Genomic DNA, 22,230 nt, shown 5'->3' with positions numbered 1-22,230 from the left:
TGGCTTCAGATCAGCGTGGTGCGCCGGCCGCGGTGGCCATTGGAGGGTGAACCAATGGCAAAGGAAGACCTTTCTCTCTCTCTCTCTCACTGTCCACTCTGCCTGTCCAAAAATAAATAAATAAATAAATAAAAATAAAAAAGAGCAGAGAGAGTCTTCTAGATAGCTGTGGTAGAATAAATAACAGTATATCATGATGCTAAATCGTGTCTATAGAGTAATGGTAGGCAAGTTACTTAGGGACATGGAATCCGTCTTTTATCTTGTGTGTGTTTGCCCAACTGTAGCAGTATTGGCAATGATGTAAGTCACTGAAATTCATCTTGAATCTGAACCTGACACTGATGTTCTCCTGGTGGTTGTAATGAGAACTTCCCCTCTCTTTTTTAAGAACAGGGTGGGCTGGTCCAAGGAGATGGATTGGGAAAGTCTGCTCAGCACTGAGGCTCCCCCGTATCAAGGAGGTGCCGGATCATTCCTGAATTGTCATTAAGATGCATTTGTCCGATCCTTACCTTATGGAAACAGTTTTGGCCGATGCCGATTTTCATGGGTTGATTTTCCACTTCTTCGTCTGCCCTTTTGTTCACACAACTGTAGTTGTGAGCATGGTGGGTAGCTCCAGCTGTCACTCAGGGATGATGGCAGTGGCACTGATGTGATGGAGTTGGCAGCAGGACACTCACGACAGCCGAACTGGGTCTGCCTGGCTCTCGTTATGTTCATAGCAGTGGAGAGGAGTGGTCACACGATGTCCATTCGTGGTTTCTGCCAGCATATCACTGTTAGGCAGGAGGTGGCCGTGGGGGGAAGGGGAGGTTGAAGGGGGACACAAGGCTTTCCCCTACATTTTGTGCAATTTTCTGTGAACCTATAATTTGAAAGTGAAAGGTTATAAATAATAGGGGTCATAAGCTTAGGCTTTGGAATCAGAATTGGATTGGGACAAATCCTAGCACTCACCCTTGCAGTGACTTCAGATAATTTGCTTAGCCTCTCGAAGTCTCTCATCTGTAAAATGATGATAAGGTTTGTGCCCACATCGTGGGACTGTGGGTTGCACCAAGGGAGTTGCATTTGGAAAGCATTTAGGGCAGTGACAAGCAAATGGTGGGAGCCACTCTGATGACATCATAGTTTCCAGTCATGTTCCAGAGTGTTCCATCACTACTGGTGTTATTAACCCATCTGGGTTCTGGATGTTGGGATGACAGTCCGTGCCTTTTTGATAGCAGCCACTTTTGCCTAAGACAGTTCAAGCATCTCTCAGAATATCTCAAAAACGTTTTATAGTTGAATTGTTCCACTGTAAGTCTTAGAAATACCATCCGTCATTTATCCCACAAAGAGGTCAATCTTAAGGAATGGGGAAGACCTCAGCTTTGGAGAAAGACCTGAATTTGGGGTTGAGATCTGCTGTTTAGAAACTTTCGGAACACAGCATCCTTATCTGTGAATTGGGTGTGCTAAAAATAAGTTTATTAATATAGGCGCTCCTGGGGAGATGAAGTTAGGTAATATATATGAAGTGACTAACATTGTCTGATACATAGGAGGTACTTAATGAATAGCAGCTGCTCTTGCTGTTACTTTCTATTAATAATAGGCAATGATAAAGCATTTGCAGTTATTTCTCTCGCACGCAGGCAAAGCCCTATGCTGCATGACTTTCCAACAAGAAACAGCAGTGCCGTGCGGGGATATTCCACTAAGGAGAATGTTTTCGACAAAGCAGGGAAACTGATGATGGCTTTGACCTTGTTTTCAGTGCTCTGAGGAGCTGTATGAGAGGTTTGTGCATTTGACCTCATGGTTAAGATGCCGCGTTGCATGCCCGTATCCCACATCAGGGGCCAGAGATTGGGTCCTGGCTCTGATCCTGTTTGTAGCTTCCTGCTGGTGCACACCCATGGGAGGCACCAGATAATGGCTCAGTGTTTCAACTCCCACCTCCCATGTGGGGTATTTGGGTTGAGTTCCCAGATCTCAGCTTTGACCTGGCCCAACCCTGTTTGTTGCAGACAGTTGAGGAGTGAAACAGTATACGGGAGTTTCTCTCTCTCTCTTCTCTCTTTCTCTCTATCCTTCTCCCTCCATCCTTCCCTCCCTCCCCCCCCATCTCCTAAATGTTTTTTAAATGGAACTGAATGAGTCAGAGCATGTCTCATTACTAGCAGAGGTGAAGGATCTAGCTTGTATTTCATTTTTCCTTCAGTAAAATGTTTTGAATGCTTATGTGTGTGTATGAGTGTGTGTGCATCTGTGTCTGTGTCCATCAGAAGCTGAGATGCCTGAGTCAATGGTGATGGAAAAAAAAACAGAAGAGGTCTCTGTAACCATGGAGTCTGCAGTCCATTTAGAGACAGACATCAGCCTGGGTGTATAAGGTCAAACTTTGACAAAGTTTTTGAGGAACCACATAGAACCCCTCTGTGCTCCAGATGCATGAGTATGAACCAAAGAAGCAAATCCGTCTTCTCAAGTACCTGGTGCTGTCGCTGGGGACTTCGTTTTCTCCAGAGTCTGCTGATTTTTTAAAAGACACGTACATTTCTTTTTGGAAATCACACATCAGAAGCAACATATCTAGGTCCTTGATTTGTACCCAGAACCATAAATTTTTGGTTGTCACTAACTTTCAAAGAGTTGAGAAAAACAACCTCTTCATAGCCTTCTGTAACTCCAAATGGAAAACCAGGATGGAACATTGTGCAAACATGACACCTCGTCTTTGCAAGCCAGCCGCCCCCTCGGTTTGTATTCCTGGGGCTGGTGTTTGTCAGCCAAGGCGAGATGGCTTCAGTCCTCTCTGCACGGCTGGGGACCTGAAATGAAATAAATTGCTTCCACAGGAATCGGTGGCATGGATTATGGTTGTCCCTGCTGTTTGTTTATTTTTGTGAATTGTGGATTCAGAGCAACTTCAGAGCTTCTTATTCAAGAGATGCTTTTCTATGAACTGACATAGTTGGGGAAGCTAAGTTTGTTGATCTAAATAAGGTCAGACCAGAATCCATCTCCAACTGTTTGAGAACATGAGTATAGGAGTCGGGCAGATTTGAGCACCAGCACTCACTAGTTAAGTGACTGTCTCTTCCTGGGAAGGTAGGATGACTGTAGGCACCAGGAGGAGTTCTTGTTGAAATGGGGTCGAGCAGGCAATGCTGTGTAGCTGAATCTTGTACCCTCATTGCTGGCCATGATAATCAGCACACAGTCGTTGCTCGGAAAAACTTTCTGCACCCTGGAAGGCAGTGGGTGATGGCACCATTACATGGGTCCCTGCCACCCTGATGGGAGCCGGTGATTTCCTGGCTCTTGGTTTTGGCCTGGCCCAGCCCAAGCTCTTGTGAGCATTTGGAAGGAAACCAGTAGATGCAAGATCTCTCTCTCTCTCTCTCTCTCTCTCTCTCTCTTTCTCTCTCTCTTTCTCTCTCTCTCTCTCTCTCTCTCTCTTGCTGTGTTTACATTTCAAATAAAAATGACTATTAGTTAAAAATTTTTAAAAGCAAAACCAAGGTTGCTTACCATTATCACAACCATCCTCATTGACATCATCATTGTCTTTATCGTCATCACCACTATCACTAGCACCATCATCATCGTCACCACCACCATCATCAGCATCGTCGCAATCACTATTGCCATCATCACCACTACCTCCATCTTCACCCTTCTATGGATTCAGTCAGTCTTTAATAAGCACGTCTTTAATAAGAACAGATGAGGTTGACATTCTAGTTCTTCCACTTATGAATTTGCTAGTTCCCATCCATGGAGAAATTCTTCATGGGGCAGTTGTGAGGAATTGAGTCCCTGACCCGCAGCAGGTGCGGGTCTCACAAGCCTCTCTCCTGTGGTTTTCAGAGGGCAGCTTCACTGGACGGGAAGGGGGACCACTTGCGTCCACACTGGGACTTGAGTGCTTCTGACTTGTGACACACGTTCTTGCAGATTTTCTCCCTGAGGCATCGTGAGGGCTATGTTGGGAAGAAAATTACACATTACTACTTATATGTTAAGAATAAGCGAAGTGAGGATTGTGGAGGTTGACTGGCTTGCCAATGGTTCTACATTCCTGGCTTCTGAATGTCCACTTCTGATCCCATAGGTGTCACACTAACAAGGGTAGTTAGTGAGAAACGCTGGAAATTATCCAGTCTGGTGCTTTCAGTGTTAGTTATTTTTTACCACCATCCATACAAGACTTTACATTGCTATCCACTTCGTCCACATAATGGCTTCATGAAGCAATCCCAACTCTTCCTAGTTTGTCCTTTTCCCATGTGGTGCAGTTTTTTTTTTTTTTTAAATGTAAAGTATGCTGGTCGATTACCCCTACATACACACACACACGGATGTTACAGCTCAAGGGGTTATACCTACATTTCCCCAGGATTGCACATCAGTGTCCTGGCCTGAATCCCACCCTTAAGAGTCTAAGGCAGTAGGTGAGGTGGCAAGCCCTGGTGTTGGGTTTCTTTCTGTATTTCTTTTTATAACAATATCCAAGTCACTCCTCTGTGCTTAAAGGACCCACGTCTGATGGCCTCTCTCAGACTATTCCCACCTGAAACTCCTTGGGTTGTTTTGTTGCTGCTGCTGCTTGTTCGGGTTTGGTGCTGTCTCTGCTACTCCCTAGAACACTAGTGCTGTCCCCAGAGACGTCTGTCTTGGTCTTGCCCCCCTTTCCCAGGTTGCAGGACATAAGTTTGACTTTGCAGTGGTCAAGGAGCTTAGGGCCCCTGAGTGTGGCTTCGTCCCCCTGGGCTGAGCCAGAGCTGACGAGGAAGGACCTCTGGTCCTCTGTGGAGATGCTGTGCAGGGGGAGTTGGCACCTCACTTTGAGGAGCCGGGAGGGGCTGCTGTGTGCGCCCTGACCCCTGCTGTGTGGGCCACATCCCCTGGTGTGGTTGGAGTGGTAGGTAGGTACACAGTGGCATAAATTCTCCTACCTCAGACTTTCTAGCCAATCCTCTACATTGGATCTGGATTTCTTTTTAAGAGTTATTTACTTATTTTTTTTATTTGATAAGGAGACTGGCAGAGGAAGGAGGATGGGAAGACAGAGAGAGGGTGGGGGCCCATTCCAGTCATTGGTTTACTCCCCAAATGGCTACAATGGCAGGGGCTGAGCCAGGAACTCCATCCAGGTCTCCCACATGGGCGCAGGGGCCTAAGCACTTGGACCGTCTTCTGCTGCCTCCCCAGGTGCATTAGCAGGGAGCCGGATCCAAAGCAGGGTGAGTGGGATTCTTCCTGAATCTCCTGATATGCAATGCTGGTGTCACAGCAGTGGCTTCACCCAGTGTACCGCCACACTGGCTCCTATATCTGGAAATTTAAGAGAAAAAAAAAAAAGATCCCTCAGGGGCTATTTGAAGTAGAGTCGCAGGAGGGTTGAATTCCTCAGGGAGCCTCTTCCACCCTCATCTGTTGTACAGTTTGATTACAAGTTTAGTCATTTCCCCCAGTCCAGCAAGAACTGTCTTTTCACAGCACTGAGTATCAACATCCATAGGATGGGGGAATGGGACCCGTGAAATGTGTCCCTTGATAAGCAAGAAAGACACAACCAAATAAAAACTGAAATTGTTTTGACATTTCACTCTGGTTTGTTGGGGTTTGAGTGATGAAGAAAGAACCAAAGCTTTTGTAGCATTAAATAAAGAGGCTGTGTTGGGCATGGAAGCATGCCTGGTTTCACGGGGGAATTTTTGGTATGAGGTTTTATTTTCGCTCATTGCGATAGAAGGAAAAAATGAGCGAGGCTGAGACACAAGTTCAAGAAAAGAAGAAAGTGCGACCCCTGTGTTTTGCCTTTGTAACACGGATCCCCACTGGGGCGCGTGCTTATCAGGGGCTGCTATTCTCAAAAGCTTGCAACCTGCTACGCTTGACTGTGGGGTCCACAGGGACGGATAGGGTTTTGGATTTCACTTCCTGATTCCTTGAATGTGAATGAATGAATCGCTTGCCTCCTGCACACTGAGAGCCAGGCCCCGTGTGTGTTTCTTTGGTTGTAATCTGATTTTTTAATTTGATCCCCACAATAACACCATGGAGTCACTCATCACTGTCCCCATTAAACAGAAGCCAACACTGGAGCCTGAGCATTGTGACAGTGTGCGTGAGATCACACAGCTGGCCTGCCCAGGCGCTGGGTCTCAAACCGTCCAAGTCATCGTCAGCTCCGGTCTCTTCCAATCAACTTATAATTAACCACACAGCTTTATTAGGAATCCATCTCCAATAGTCTCACGACATTTTTGTTGTTGTTGTTGTTTTTAATAATCTTTCACCATCTCTCTCCCCCTCCCTCCTCTCAGCTTTCAGCATCCCTTGTCCATCACTTCCCTGGCTACCCCTGAATGTTGCCCCTCCCCTCTTAAAAATAAGATAGTAGCAAGCTCCCTGGTGGATTTTTATAACTTTGCATACCATATATTTAGTTTAGTAATGAAAAATTCCAGCTCCGGGCGATGCATAGAATAGCATTTCTAATGTTTTTTAAACAGCTATTAATGTAGTCGAGCCTGTGTGTTTTTTCCCCTCCTTCCTCCTCTATATAATCATCTGCTCTGTGGTGCACTCGGAAACAGAGCAGGAGCCAGAGGAGGAGCCAGCTGTGATTGATGGCCGGGCCTCCCTTGCAGAAAGAGTCCCATCTGGGGTTGGTTTTGGGAGCAGTCAGATGTTGAGGGGGAGGTCAGCCAGGCAGCCTCCACTCCCCCTCCTCCAACGCCCCGCTCATCCACACGGTGCACCGTGCGCACACCCTCGCTCATAATTGAGGCTTGCTTTGGGCAGATGCTTTGTGGTGTGGGACTAGAACAGCTGCTAAGTTTATGGAGGAGAAAGGAAGCAGGATGGTGCAGCAGGTATTTTTATTTTTTCATTTCATTTTTCACTCGAAATTGTGGTTTGCATTAGGTGGAAGCCTTGACTCGCATTAAGTTTGTGCTTGTTGTGGTATATAGTTTGCTCCCTGGTTCCTTCCAGGAGAAAGAAGAGGAGGTGCAGGGAGGAGTGAGTGAGTGTGTGCGTGCGTGTGTGTGTGTGTGTGTGTGTGTTGGGCGTTGGGCTGGGGGCTTCCTGCTTAGCGTGTGGAACTGAGCTGGTCTTAGAACCAGCAGGTTAATGGTGTCGTTTTGCATTTGTCTTCTTTGTTTCAATGCCCCTGGGGCATGATGCCGTTTAGCTCATTTCAGTTCTGCACAAGAGGCATTCTCTGAATATGCGTGATTTCTTGCCAGAGAAGTAGAAGAGACTCAAGTAAAACAAACCATCAGCAAGACTGGAAACTGCAGGCCACCACCAGAAATGAATTGCTTCCTCCAGCAAGGCCATGGTGCTGGGGTGCAGGGGGAAGGGGGAAGGGGGCCCCAAGGCAGGAGTCGTTGTGGTCCCGGGCTGTGTGGACAGGTGCAGTCAGCTGTCTTATTAGGTCCTGACAGTCCCTGTGCATTTCTTCATTATCGGGGCTGTGTGTAGACCAGAAAGATCTTCAAGATAGGAAATGAACTACGGATAAACAAATTCCAGAAGCAGAGTGGGAGGGGGCAGAGGATGCTCGAGAAGTTTGACTCCGTCGCTGGGGAAACCACACACACACAGGTACGGAGGCCCTTCAGGATGCAAAGCTGCCTGTGGCAGCTCCAAGCAGGCGCTTTCCTACTTTCCCTTCCCAGGGATGGTCAGGCATTTCCAGTGAAAACAAGAGAGCTGTGTCCTGCTCTGCCACACAGAGACGATTTCCCAGTTGGAATCTGGTTTGCATTAAATGTTACGCCAAAATATTTTTTGCAAAGTCTGCTTGTCTGCCACCCTTTGTTCTCCTATTACTTTCCTAAAACGACTTCATTCAACCACACAGGGCAATGTCTAGAAGACCGGGGTGATGTTTGAGAGACAATTAAGAGCACAGGGCATTCCATGGGGAAGGAAGAACTCTGTGTGTCTGGAGTAGCTCTCTGCATGGATGCTTGCAACACAGTTGCCACATTGTGCTAACAGTCAGACTAGTGTTTGTCTTAAAGTAGCAATAATACTCTGGCTATTTCATGCTTCAGTAAGATATTTAAATGGAAATGACACTTTTTTTGGCTTTTAGGAATCAGAGTTGGTTGCATTTTGATAATCCTTTGGCTCTCGGTAACTGAGGGTAAGCTACCCTTTGGGGTACGTTGGATGGTGATGGGGCCCCACGGCGTCATGCTGCTGTTGCATTGCTCTGACTGGGGGCTCTGCAGGGTGAGAACAAGGAAGTTGCTTTTACATTCCTCCCAACAGATGTTCTTGATAGTGAGCTTCAAGTCAGGTCTGCTGCAGCAGTAGTGGGTTTGAGAACAACAGATCTTGGCCTCTCTCTCTGTCCCCTTTGGAGTTTTTAGCAGGAGCCCAGGAAAGTACAGAGGTCAAAATTAGATGATCAGTTTGCACAAGCTCTTGGAACACTTGCCTGATGGTGTGCAGAACCTGGCACAGCAGGGACCCTCCCCAGCAACCAGGATCACCCACAGGCACCCTGACTGTGCAAATATCAGAGTCTCTGATCACTCCTCTAATTTAGGGAAAGGTGGGGGTTTGGCATTGCAGTGGAAGAAGGAAGGCCACTCTGCAAATGAGAGAATGTCTAGCCACAGCGTGCCAAGTAATTTTGCCTGTCACCGTCACCTACATGAAGTTGGCTTCAGCTTTCCACTGGGAAACTGTTCACGTGCCCAGGGTTTGCCGTGACCTGGAGTGGAAAAGGTGCCCTTACTGTATTTTTCCAGAAACTACATTTCAGCCAGGCCAAGAATCCAGGAACATCACCAGGGAGGAAACAAAGATATCTCTGCAGCTATTTGAAGGTGAAAAATCCTTCCATAGGAAGCACAATGATCTTAATTAAATATTAGCTGTAATTAGCCTAAAGTGCAAATGTTGAGAATATTAATTAGGGTCTCTCTGGAACGGCTGTCAGTGTTAATAAGTAACTATAGGGGGTCCCACCAACATCTGTTTGAGAAATCCAGGTACGGGATGAAATCCAGAGGCTCTGTATCTGGATGCTGACAGAGGCTCCTTGGCCACCATTGACTGAGTCTCTGGAGCTCAGTGTGCTGGGTTTTCCAGAATGGCACGAGCCTTGGTGGAGGTGGGTGGTTGGCTTTGGCTTCAGGGATGCCCCCAGCTGGCTTTTGCCATCCCTAGGCCAGCCGGGAGCTTCCTGCCGCCAGGTCTCAGGCTGAGTTGGTGCGAAGGTTTCCCAGGCTGTCACTCTTGCACCTGCCAATAGTTACAGACCTAAGTTGGCAAACAGAACTGCCAGCACCTTTGATTCAGGTACCCCAGCCCCTGATTTTCCCACATGAGTAATATAACAATAGGTGAGAAACAGGTCTTGGGCCCATGGTTTATGTGTTAGAGAGGGAGCCAACCTCCCCACCAGGTGATCCTCTTGCCGGATGAGAGATACCTGAGCACATTACAGAGTGGCTTAGGTTCAAGCCCTGGCTCCCCTGGGAACCACCTGTGGCTGGGACTTTGCTTAGTTGTCTTCCAGTTCTGAGCTGGAGCATCTTGGACTACAAAGTCAAGTGGGATTAGAGGTGCAAGGCATGCAAAGCAGGCATTCTAGACCTGCACCTGTTAACTTCTGGGGGCAGACCCATCTTGGGGGAGGGGCTGGCTTGGGCACTGAGGGTGTCCAGCAGTATCCCTGACCCCCCCCCCCCCACTGGATGCTGGTAGCTACAAACGAGGCATGTTGACTGACATCCCTATGTAAGAATTACTGATGTAAACACCCACCAGACCTGCAGAGGACAGCAAGGGTCTGTCTTCTGAGCACCGGCATGGAAAGGGGCTGCCTTTCAGGTGGAACATAGAAACCTGAGGCTCCTGTGGGCCTTCTCGTGATACGGAATTCCACTGAGTGGGCAGCCTGCGTGCACGCGTGTTTTCAAGTAAGAGATCTGGGGATAGAAAGCAAATTCCAGGAGAGATTCTGACTCCCTCATTTTGCACCAACCTCAACATGGCTGGTCTCCAATAACTGCTCAGATCCCATCATTTCTGGGGCTGTTCATCAGCCACAAAGAAGTGGCATCACTGTAGATGGTTGTACACAAGGATGTAGTCCTGGAGTAGTCTGGAAAAAAATGCTAGTTGAGCTATAAAATAGCATAGGAATTTTTTTTCAATCTGTCAAGGCCTTGTTTGCTTGTAACTAGCAGGAAAAAGTAAGTTAAAGAAAGCAAAGGGTGCATGGTTTCATTTGGGAATGAGTTCTAAAGATATAGGCACAGTGTAGGGACAGAGTACCATACTGTATCGTGTACTTGAGATGTGCTAAGAGGATGAGCGCACACACAGGCGGAAACTACAATCGGTTGGAATACAGTGATCATTCCACAGTGCCTACCTGTGTGAAAACACCCAGTTACACGCCTTAAATAAATGCAAATCCTTTTGTGTTAATGGCAACTTAGTAGAGTTCTTCATCATAGGACATTTACGGACTTTTGTAACTAAAACAGGGACCTTTGTAACTGCCGGTGCCCTGGATTCCAGACTCCAAAGGCTGCCTGCAGACACGGCTGCAGCCTCTCTGCTTCCCCACTCCCTGGCTCTAGTTTTCCCTGCATTGGCTCCACCTGGAGGCAGGTCCTCTTCATCATCCCCTTTATCTTTCCAGCTGCCAGTCACAGTGGAAGGAGAACATCTTCCCCAGAATGGTAGGGAAAGTCCACAGTATGAACAGGGCTGGCTCACTGGGTAGATGCCTGTGAGCCCAACTGTGGCAGTGGGACATTCTGCTTGGCCAGCTCAGCATCACATGACTATACCTAGGGGTACCTGGAGCCCAGGCTGTGGCCAAGAGTGGGACTGCCCCCCAAATCAAGACTGGGGAGCAATGACAGTGTTGTCAGTGGTTCCCAGGACTGGGCAGGGCCACTGCTTCTGTGTGGCAGTGCAGCCCCCGCCTGGGGCAGACCCTCCCCCCTCCACCTGCCCAGGTGTTAAGGGGGAAGAGAGAGAGAGAGAGAGTTGAGCACTGGGGCTTCCAATAGCACAGACATTTGGAGAGATCAGTCTGGAGGAGGAAAGAACCTGATGGGAATGTTTGCACTTGTGAAATATTTTAAACTTATCCTAAGCTTCGTGCTTCTCAAGTGCCATCTCTAACGAGCTAATTAAGGTCCTCCCTAAACAACTGCGCCAGCTCTGCGCGCTGCTGGGAGCATTCCCTCCATCCTCCGCCATCCTGGTTTCCCGGACTTGAGGACGCTTGGGTGGAAGAGGGTCTGAAAGGCTGGTGGCGCCTACTGGGGTGGCACGAGCTGTCCTGACACTTTGGCCCAACGATCATCGTACAGGCGCCAAAGTCCCATCCAATTGACCACAGCCCGTGGGAGCAGCAACTGTTGGGTGGACCTCATCACTAAGCTGTTTCTCTCTCACCATCTCCCTTTTTCCAAGATTTGGATGTTGGACTTACATACAGTTTCTTATGCCTTCTCTTTGTGTGTGTGTGTGTGTGTGTGTGTTGCGTTGTGAAGTTGTGGGGGTGGAGGTGTGAACTTCTGAAATGGAAGCATTTGAATTTAGGTTTGAGGTTTTTTTTTTTTTTTTTTTTTTTTTTTTTTACTGTAATATCGTGCTGCATGTTTTACCTATCTGAGGTTGAAGTGTTATATAATACTCTGCTTATTTAAAAAAAAAAAAAAAAGGAAGAAGGGGAGGGGGAACACTAATAAACCTACGAGCTAAGTCCCAAATTTTGCAGGAAATCTCACCGTGGGGATGTCGCCTAGGCCATCGTTGTTCAGATGAGGCCCTGGCTTTGCGCTAGGAACGCCTGTCACACACACACACACACCCGCCAGACTTGGGGGCTGTTAAAAGGACCCTCCCCCATCCATTATGTGAGCCAAGTCACATAAAATTCTGATTAAATTCTAATGCCGAGATGAATTCTCTTCCCCTCAAGAACACACACATTCAGTTTAATCTTTCTTGGCACTTTAAGTATCGAATCAAAGTTCTGCTGTCACCGTAGACAACTCCATGCTCACCACTTCCAAAATGGAAATGAAATAAGGAAGATAAGCCTGGGAACACCAAAGATGCAATCCAGTAGGACACAAACCCTCAGCGTCAACAAACGTGACCTCATCTTTCTGAGCCTCCATCTCGGTGGAACCCTGATTCCTGCTTCTGCCTAGGGGCTGATGAAGATCCCCGGGGATTGGTCCGGCTCAGGTGCAGGTCCTGTGCGTGCGCCTGGGAAGGACCCGGGACCAGGCGCCCGTGGGCCTTGGGCAAAGGGTCTGCTGGGTGCATGCTCACCGTTCTCTCTCCCTCTCTCTCCACCTGTTTGGTTTTCAGGGTAATCAGGAAGCCGCAGCCGCCCCTGACACAATGGCTCAGCCTTACGCGTCGGCCCAGTTCGCTCCCCCTCAGAACGGCATCCCCGCGGAATACACGGCCCCTCATCCCCACCCCGCGCCAGAGTACACGGGCCAGACCACCGTCCCCGAGCACACGTTAAACCTGTACCCTCCCGCCCAGTCGCACTCGGAGCAGAGCGCCGCGGAGAGCAACGCGCAGACCGTCTCCGGCACCGCCACAGTAAGGGGGCGCTTCCTGCGGGGCCGGGCTTGGGGTGGGCTTGCCTGGGACCTGGGACTGGGCAGGTGCGAATTCCGGGGCCCCTGGGACGCGGAATGCCAGGGGCTGCACCTCCAGATCCGAGAGCCTCTGGCAGCCCAGCGGCCCCTGGGCCAGACCTTGGCACACCAGCGTCACAGCTGGCCTGGTCAGCGTGCCCTCTTTGCCAGTATTAATGTAAATCAGCACGTTTTTCGTGAACCAGTCATTTATGTAGGAAGGCATTCGATTTTGGGTTTTTGTTTTTTCCAATTCCTATTGTTTTGCCTTTTCCAGAATGCCATCCGAATGGAGTATTTTTTTTTTAATCAGTCTGGTGAAGATAACAATTTACAGTGATAAAATGTGCCTCTGTTAGATGTACAGGTCACTGATAGTTGGTGTGTTTGCATAGCTGGGCAAACACGGCCAGAGTCTGATTTGGGTGCATGAGATGCACCTGTGTCAAGAGGCCCTTATTTCTTCAGTTTCCTTGCTGGGCTGCTGGGTTGGGAGAGGTGTGGACGGCAAAGGGGCGCACCAGAGCACTGGGGTGCGGGAGGGAGTTGTCCTCCCCGCCAGTGGTGGTGGTTCATGACTCCAGACAACAGAACAAGTGGATTTTATGGCATGCAAACAGTTGAAGACGAACACACGAAGGAGAGAAACGTTTTACCACCACTGTCCATGAGAACTAGTGGTGTGGGCCATTCATCAGAGAGAGCCCTACACAAAAAATAGTCGGTATCCTTGGACTCTGCACCCTCCATCAGCTGTGGATGAAAAATACTTGGGAAAGGAAGTCGCATCTGCACATCTATGTGGACTTTTCCTGCCTAAATAATAGTGCAGCGACTTTGCATTGCATTGTGCTGGGATACTGGGAATAACTTGGAAGTGATTTAAAGCAGACGTGAGGATACTTCATTGCGTATCAGGGACAGGAGCACCTGCAGGCTTGGCTATGGGTGGGGTCCTAGAATCAGCCCCACAGACATCCGGAGATAGTTAAGGGTTAAAGCCGTGCTCACTGGTGCAGCACCTGAAAGAGCTGTGCTCGCCACAGGACCCACAGGGACCACACCCGGGAAACTTCGCTCTTCAGAGTTCTTTAGAAAAGCGTGGGCACCCTAGGTCTCTAGAGCATTCCGCAGGTGCAAGGTGATTCTGCCCCTTCGCTTGCTCCTGTGTTTGTGGAGCAGCGTGTGGGTATGGAGAGCCACACCTTTCCTGTCCTGAGCCAGCACTGACTAACTCTACTACCAGGCACATCATGCACTTCCAAGTTAGTTTTGGAGATTTCAGAAATCGGTAGATAGCTGCATTTTCTATGGATTCCCCTCGTTGATTATTCATGGTGATATTCATGTAACATGAAATTCAGCTTTGGAACACGCCAGTAGCACTCCTGTCTGCTCTCATCGCGTCATAAAGAAACCCCCTGTCCCCCCCACTCCCAGTCTCTCCCGCCCCCATGTCAGCCACCACCCTCTTCCTCTGTCTGTGAGTTTGCAGTTTCTGGGTATTTGATAGAAACAGAGCCTACAAGGTAGAGCTGCTTCAAGCTCACCTCCTGTTGCCTACTCCGTTGAGTGGATGTGCCAGCTTCACTTGTCCACTCATCTGGCCAGATGGGTGGGGTGTTTCCCCTCTTTAGCTCTTGTCAACAGTGCTACAGTTGCCTTTTTGTCTTGCTGCTGCACCTCGGGCATGGGTGCCTCACTTGGGTCTGCTGGCATAGCTGGTGTTTGCTGTGGCGGTGCTGCTACTATGCTAGTTACTTGGTGATCATCACTGGTCGTAGAGCCTGGCTGAGTTGTTTTCATACTACAAGGAGTCCAAGAAGAAGTTACTTATCAAACCTTGATGGGTGCTAAGAACTGCACTAAGTGCATGAATGGTTCATTCATTCATTCATTCGTTCGCAAATATTGATCAGCATCTACTGCAGCCAGGACTCACGCTAGATGATATGTTTGAACCAAAAAGGCACAGCCTTTCTGTCTTGCAAATTAGAGAGGCAGACAGTGAGTGTGGGGCAAGTGGCTCTGTAAGGAGAATGTGGCCAGACATTGTGACTCGTGCTTCTGAGGAAAGAATGGGACAGGTGCAAGGGGGAAATCAGAAAGAACAAGAGAGCTCCTTGAAAGTGGGTGTTCTGATGCTCTGTCCATAAGGCGATGCTACTTGGAGTGAGAAGATCACACTTCCCAGACAAAGGGAATGTCAAGGTCAAAGGCCCCGAGTTGGAAAGAGTGTGGCTCCTTCAGAAAAGAGGCCCTTGTGTTCACGTCAAGGAGAAGGAGATTTGAGGGTACAATGGGAAAAAGTGAACCAGGAACAATGAGCAAGAATTATATGTCCTTCAGCCTCATGTGTTCAATGAGAGGTTGGAATTCCATGTTAGGAGCACTGGGAAGCCATAGGACAGCGTGTGAGCCAGGAGAATTATCCTGGCTCAAAGATTTGAAATTTATTTGAGAGGCGGAGTTAGAGGTGGGGGGGGGGGGGGTTGGGTGGGCAGGGAGAGAAAAGCCTTCCTTTCTCTGGTTCACTACCCAAATGGCCACAATGGCCGAAGCTGGGCCAGTGTGAATCCAGGAGCCAGGAGCTTCCTCTGTGTCTCCCATGTGGGTGCAGGGGCCCAAGGACTTGGGCCATCTTCCACTACTTTCCCAGGCCATAGCAGAGAGCTGGATCGGAAGTGGAGCAGCCTGGACTCGAACTGGTGTCCGTATGGGATGCCAGCACTGCAGGCAGAGGCTTTATCCACTACACCACAGTGCTGGCCCGAACCAAGGGGATTATAAAGTAAAGTTTAGAAAGAAAAGGTCAGTGAGACTTTGCTTAAAGAAAGTCTTAATCCAGTTGGGGATTGCATCCATCCTGGCCTGCAACAAGAGCACTGTAGAGATGGACACAGTTAAATTAGCATGTTGTGAGTCCATTGGGGAGCACAGGATGTGTGCGCCGCTCATTACAATAGTGGGCCCATCTCTGGAGCATGGCTTTGCGAGGCTGTCACATGCTAGGGCCATGGTAGCAGGAGACACTTCCAGAGGGTTTGCCTCAGCATGGGGGTCAGAGAGGCAGATGTGTGTGCATTTCAGGGTGTCCTGGTTAACAGAAGTTGAAAATGAAACAATGCACTGGCTCTTGCAACAAAAAGTCCTGGAGGGACAGTGACTTTAAAGCCAGCTTATTCCTAGGCACAAGGAGGTATGTCTCGGGCTTCACCACCTGTGCCCACTCTGTAATCCAGCTGTGTCCCTGTGAAGTCAGGCTCTTCTCAAAACAAACAATGAAGCCTAAGGCCCTTGGATCCATCCCACACAGGCCTGGCACTCAGGGCCTCTCCCTGCATAGGTGGTGACACTTGGAGTCAGTGGCTCCACACCCAAATCCATGCAAGGAGTGAGGGCCGTTTCCTCCTGGTCAGTGACAGGGTGCCTTCCCTACACTGGTATATCCTCAGCTGTAGGGAAAGGAGAGAAAAGGCCACGTGCACAGAACAGCACAGGAGGGTGCACAGGAGGCAGGCTTGGGGATAGGAGGAGCTATTGAATGAGACATAAAGGGGGCTTTCAGCGTGGGGGTGTGGGGCTGTAGAATCCTGGGGGGGGTGACCCAAGGAGACATTTTTGAAGCTAACAGTTTGGACATCCCTGAAGACGTGGAGGAGGGCAGCAGAGAGATGCCAGGAGATCAGGAGTCGAGGAATGAATGGGCTGTGTCGGGTGCGTGTGCTGTGCACTTGGCAAACTCTTGGAGGGATGAGAATATAGAAAAGGGAGCAGGTGAAAGGCAGTGGTGTCAGAGAAAGCCGTCTGTGGGGTGTTTGACCTAGGGTGACTCCAGGAAGCAGAGTGGAAGGGCCCTCTACGGCGGAGGAAGGACTGCGGGGAGAACAGGAACAGAGCGAGGGAATAGGGGTGCAGGGAAGGAAGTGAGGAAGTGTTTGAGAAAGTAAGAGAGACCAGGACCAAGGCTGTGCAGGTAGGGCAAGCTGATGAGGAAGGAAGCAGGCTTTTGTTTCCCCAGCTTTATTGGCCTGTACTTGCCATACAATAAATTGCGCACATTTGGTGTGCAGTGTTTATGTGTCCACAAACATACATACGTGCCGAACAAATAGCACTCTCAAGAGCATGAACTTAGCCATCAGCCCCGAGTTTTCTTTTTTTGTTTTTATCTTGTTATCTTACCTTTCCCCCTCTTCTGCCTCATTCCCAGGCAACCAACTCATCTCCTTTCACTGTAGCATAGTATGCAGTTTTTTGAATTTTGTTAAGGAAATCAAACCTGGGCTCTTTTTTCCCGGCATCCTTCAGTCATCATCCTTATTTTCAGATGGATCCATATTGTTGCCTACAGCTGTAGCTCACTACTTTTCAGGACTGTGTACTATTCCAGTGATTGGTACTATGCCACGGTAGGGTGTGCTGTAGTTTGTTTCTTCATTTTCTTATGGATACGCATTTTGTTTATGTTCCATTCTCAGTCACTAAAAATAAAGTTGCTATGAACCTTTGGGAACATTTTGACTTAGAAATAGGAGAGAAGGGAGAGTTATTGTGTGATGTTGCTGAGAGATACATAAGTAAAGATGTGAGGAATTCATTCTTCCGTGCCTTCGTGTTTCCCTTGAGAAAGTCATTGGCATTTATGTAAAGAGTGAGCAAAAGGGGTTTGGAAACAAGGCGAGGATGCCGGAATTCGGGTCGCTGTGCTGGGAAGCCACCTCCTGCCATTCCTAGAGTATTTGAATGCCGGCAGGTGCTGGAGACTGGGGATGGGAATGTGCAGCGATGCTGTTTGGCCCCAACTTCTTCGTCTCCTGCACTGACTGAGAAGTGCACCTGTTAGAGGAGACTCTGTGGCAAACACAGCCATTGTGGGCTGTTGGGACGATGTTGTGAACGCACAGTGGGGAAGAGCAGGGATCAGAAGGGGCCATCTTGTTTTCTACGACATGTATTTTGCTGTCCTCGGCTAAACAGGGAGCTGCTTCTGCTGGCCGTGACCTACTTTTGAGCTGTGCTTTCCTGATCTGAACCAACACAACATGCTCTATGACAAGCTGGCTTGAGACTCTCTGTACCTCCGCAGAGGTTGACTAGGTGCACCTTGCCTTCGCTCTCAGACCTGCATGTCCTGGAGGAGGACTGTAACTTCACAGCCCCCCCCCCTCCAGTCCTGGACACTCAGCCCCCTCTATCTGCCAGGAAAGTTCCTGCTTGGGAAGACTCATGAGGCATTCTCCATAGAAATGTGTCGTGCCTGGAACGGTTCTAACTGCCCTCTGACAAGCAGACCCATCTTGCTGAATGTCATTGTAAGGGCATTGCAGAGGCCATGAATTCTTTGAGAAACTGAGTCGTTTTGGGTAATGGAAAACATGCATCCATCTGGTAGGCTCCAAGAACATCTAATATATGCACGTGATTTAGCACAAAGTGCAGAATCTGTGAACGTGGAGTAGAATGCTCCCAGAGCTCCCAAGCAGAGCTAAGGAGAATAAAAGGAAGACTTCCCAGGTCACCCCTTCAAGTCCCCAGGGGCTGAGATGAGTCCCTGCAGGACATTTTTCTGCTGAATGTCTGTTTCATGTAGACCTCCAAACACATCATGGATCACTGTGCTGACAGAGCCAATACTGGATTGTGTTAGATACTGCTCCTGACAAGGTATTCTACTCTTGACATATTATAATTAGAGATTTGCAAGTGGAGAATTCTCCCTGTATCTCCAATAGCAACTTGACTTCTATTTTTAACACCTCTGCAGTCTGTTTAAAAGTCTCCCTGCACTTTCCACTCGCTCTGAGCTCTGAGGAGAGAAAAAAATGCAGGTCCTAGAGCTTCCTGCATGAGCTCTGGGTTCTGTGGACAGGGAGATGGACCGTTTAAGGAGCCAGCATCTTCTTCAGCCTCCACAGCTTCCAACTAGAATGCTGCCCGTGTTTCCATATTTTGTTAACACCTTTAGGAAGATAAGGTATTGGATCTGAGGATGGCATCCTGTTCTTAACCTTTGCTTGTCATCTTTGATTTTGAAGCCAATAAAATAGCTAAGTTATGGAGACAGATGTACAATACATTCCTTTTTTCTTACCTGTTATTGTTAAAGCGATTCAGGCTTGTGGTTAAAAACATCCAACCTTGCAAAACAGGACAAAATGAAAATTAAAATTTCCTAACACAGCTACCCCAAGGCTTACTCTCCCTTCCAGAAACAGTCACCAGTGCCTTGAATTTCCTTCCAGAAATTGTTTTAATGCAAGTGCATGCTTGTCTCTCTCTGTCTCTACCTCTGTGGCTCTATCTTCTGTCCCTAATTCAGTCTTTCTACCCTCTTCTTACTCTTTCCATTCTCAAAATAATAGAATTGAAATCTAGGCACTCGCGCTGGCACTCTTCATGTCTGGGAGCTCATTCTGTGTTGGACTTGGTGCTCACTGAAGGTCAGCTGTGACTAATAAGCAGGAGGTGCTAGACCTCAAACCAGGCGTGTCAGACTCAAAACCAAAATTCTTCAGAGTAGAAGCCCAGAAGGCCTCCCCCAGGCATGCCCAGGCAGGGACTGGACTCTTTCCTGAATAGGTCACTACTTCTTTGCACAGGAATCGCTACTCATTTCACCCTGGGGAGGGCCCTGGCAGACCCAAGCATGTGTGCTATTACTGACTTAGAGTGTGCCCTTGTTTGAGACCTGTGCCTTGAGCAAACTCCAATACCATGTTTCAGCCGCTTCAAAATTGTCTTTTCCGATGACAGTGTGGCTGAGCTGTTTTGTCAATACTGGTTCTGTTAAGATTCACATTTAATTTAAGGACAATAGAAACTGTTGCTTGTTTTCTCACAAGCCTGAGCATTATAATTCTGCCTCCTGTTTCTGCTTTGCAATAAATGGCCCATGGCTTTCAGAATAGATTAAAGGCCTCCATTACCCAACACCAAGACTCTGTGACCATTTTAAAGCCCATGTTTTCCAAAGAATGTCCAGTCCCAGGGAACAAAAGATGTGATTGAGCCGAACTTCAGATCAGTCTGAGAGGTACAGGCATAGCTTCGAGTGTCGAGGACGTCCTTTTGTGAGCACTGGGCTTCCACCTTGGTTGCTGGCAAAACTGAAGGCTCTCATGGCAGAGTAGAAAAAAGATGGCACTGGATCAGTACTCTCGAGTGTTCTCAGGAGAAGCAGGTGCACCCCAGATAGGAGCTTCAAGTTCCCATTCCAGGGCTGACACTGAGTGGGACTGTGGTCACGTGCCACAGCCTGTTTCTTCCTTGTTGTGCGTAAGGCATAACACAGTGATAGGTGCATAGCAAATGCTCTGATTCTAAGAGATTTCGGAAACCATCGTGAGAAAACTGGGTGGTGGTCTCCGTCATCCCCAGTTCGTCATGGTGCATATTTTTTCAGCAGAATAAGTTCATTATAAAAAATGGTAAAATTTTCTGCAAGGGAGTCAAACTGAGACTGTCATTTCCAAACTTGTTTTAGAAGTAATTCTTATATTTAGTAATTTATAGGCAAATCCTTTTCAGTCACCCATGTGAGCAGTACAGGCTGTTCACTGACCTAAGTCTAGGTCACGGACAAGCAAGGTGAGATCTATTAGAGAAATCTATGATGAAGCTGTGCTTGGAAGGTCCAAGGACGTCTTGCTTTTGTTAAATGAGGAACACTTAGGCATGCTCTGAGGGCTCAATTTAATGCGTCTTCAGGGAGTTTGCATTGACACACTTCCATTGCAAATCTTAGAGCCATCTGGAAGGTTCCCTCCTGACTTTGTCTTCCTTTCGCGCTTTCTGCTTATTCATTTCAGACTCACCGTCACCAGCTTCACCCTCAGGAAGACCAAGCAGTCCTGGTCTTTGATTAAGATGTTGGTCTTTGAGCAAGTATTAACACAAGGTGTAATTTTAAGGTGTTGAGGTAATGGTTGGATAATACGAAGATGAAGTAGGCTGTCCTCAGTGTATACAGAGGAGTGATGGAAGTGGTTAAAGAAGCTAATTGCCTTTGCATAGATCATAGCCCCATTAGGCGGTTTTGTTGCTTTGGTGTGTTTGTAAATGAACTTAGAAGCAGACGTTAATCCATTTTGTGGGCAGCACTGGAGTCACTCATGAGCCAACCATCAGGAAGTAGTTGATGGTCTTAATGCATGTCCATGCCCTCTGTGGGTTTATATTGAGTTCACAGGAATTCTGAGTGTTTTCTCACTTCAAGGCTGCAGAAAGGAGTCGGCCATTCTCTGCTACCAAGATCCAGGAATGAATGAGGGCAAGCTTTGGGATCTAAGAGATGGGATGGAACCCAGGAATTCACCCAGTCTAATCTTCTCATAGTGTAGATTTTAAAAGATTACATAAGAGGCCGGCGCCGCGGCTCACTAGGTTAATCCTCCACCTTTCGGCGCTGGCACACCGGGTTCTAGTCCCGGTCGGGGCGCCGGATTCTGTCCCGGTTGCCCCTCTTCCAAGCCAGCTCTCTGCTGTGGCCAGGGAGTGCAGTGGAGGATGGCCCAAGTGCTTGGGCCCTGCACCCCATGGGAGACCAGGAGAAGCACCTGGCTCCTGCCATCGGATCAGCGTGGTGCACCGGCTGCAGTGCGCTGGCCGCGGTGGCCATTGGAGGGTGAACCAACGGCAAAGGAAGACCTTTCTCTCTGTTTCTCTCACTGTCCACTCTGCCTGTCAAAAAAAAAAAAAAAAAAGATTACATAAGAGCTAAAACTTTAAATTCATGTCCAAGCAAGTATGTTTAAGAGAAATGCATTTATGAAAGAGACATCGGTAAAATAATTAACCTTCCCCATCAATATAGAAATAAACTGCAGGCTTGATGCAGTGTGACCCTCTGGTAGGGATCCTGCAGAACGGTGTGGGATTTGTGGTGCACCCCAAGGAAGTGGTCTCCATCAAGCCATCCATCACTGCCGTTCTGGATTGATGACCAACTATTCCAACGTCTCTTGATTTTTTTATTTTCAAGAATAAGCAGCAAAATTTGGACTTTGTGTTCTCCTGTTGAGCTCATTCTCATTATCCGTATCTCTGAAGTTACTGGGTTATAACCTTTGAATCATGGAACTTTACTTTTTTAAATGAAATTGTGAACTTCAGCTCTTCCGAGGAAACTGGATTTCAGGTTTATGGAAAAGCTTGGTCATTTCAGTGTGACAGGCCAGAAATGATGTTAGAGCCCAAGCTGACTGTCTCATCTGAGGGCTTCGTTTCCAAAGATGCTGAGGCTCAGAGAGGGAAAGTGACCTCCCGGAGTCGCACAGACCAGGGACATCCTGGAAGAAAACCTTCGCCGCGCCGTGCTTGTCCCTGGGTATTCTCCTTGCCTGACCTCCCTCTCTGTACTGTTCCCCTGTGTGCCCTCATCCTGCAGCAGTTGCCAAAGCCGTCCTACCCAGGGTTATCTCTGCACTAAGTAGACAGAGCCCACGCCAGGCACTGCCGTCTGTGGCTCTGTTTCTCTTTGATAGCCTATTTTGGTTTCTAGCCAGAGGTTTCCACCACTAATGGGCCTTACTCTCACAAAGGCTTCCAGACTTCTGAAAAGAGTCTTTGT

At 48.3% G+C, this 22,230-nt stretch overlaps 1 protein-coding gene and 1 long non-coding RNA gene across 50 annotated transcripts in view; one reads left to right on the top strand and one right to left on the bottom strand.

Annotated features, from left to right (window-relative positions):
- RBFOX1 (RNA binding fox-1 homolog 1) overlaps window positions 1-22,230 on the top strand; it is a 1,595,659-nt gene that overhangs the window by 1,389,246 nt on the left and 184,183 nt on the right. For all 49 annotated transcript variants that reach the window (XR_016225946.1, XR_016225944.1, XR_016225945.1 and 46 more), the window contains one exon: window positions 12,379-12,621. Coding sequence is in view for 44 of the 49 variants with exons in the window: in XM_070063963.2 (XP_069920064.1) it covers window positions 12,379-12,621 (243 nt within the window). In the remaining 5 variants the exon portion in view is untranslated. The remainder of the gene's footprint in view (window positions 1-12,378; window positions 12,622-22,230) is intronic.
- LOC149120636 (uncharacterized) overlaps window positions 1-22,230 on the bottom strand; it is a 1,089,735-nt gene that overhangs the window by 1,042,351 nt on the left and 25,154 nt on the right. The gene's annotated exons all lie outside the window — the stretch shown is intronic.

Source organism: Oryctolagus cuniculus, chromosome 19, assembly GCF_051225735.1.
Source record: "Oryctolagus cuniculus isolate XC-2025 breed Fujian yellow rabbit chromosome 19, ASM5122573v1, whole genome shotgun sequence".
In the NCBI taxonomy this organism is placed as follows: Eukaryota; Metazoa; Chordata; class Mammalia; order Lagomorpha; family Leporidae; genus Oryctolagus; species Oryctolagus cuniculus.
The sequence above is the reverse complement of the archived record's forward strand: the minus strand, read 5'-3'. Positions and strand labels throughout refer to the sequence as shown.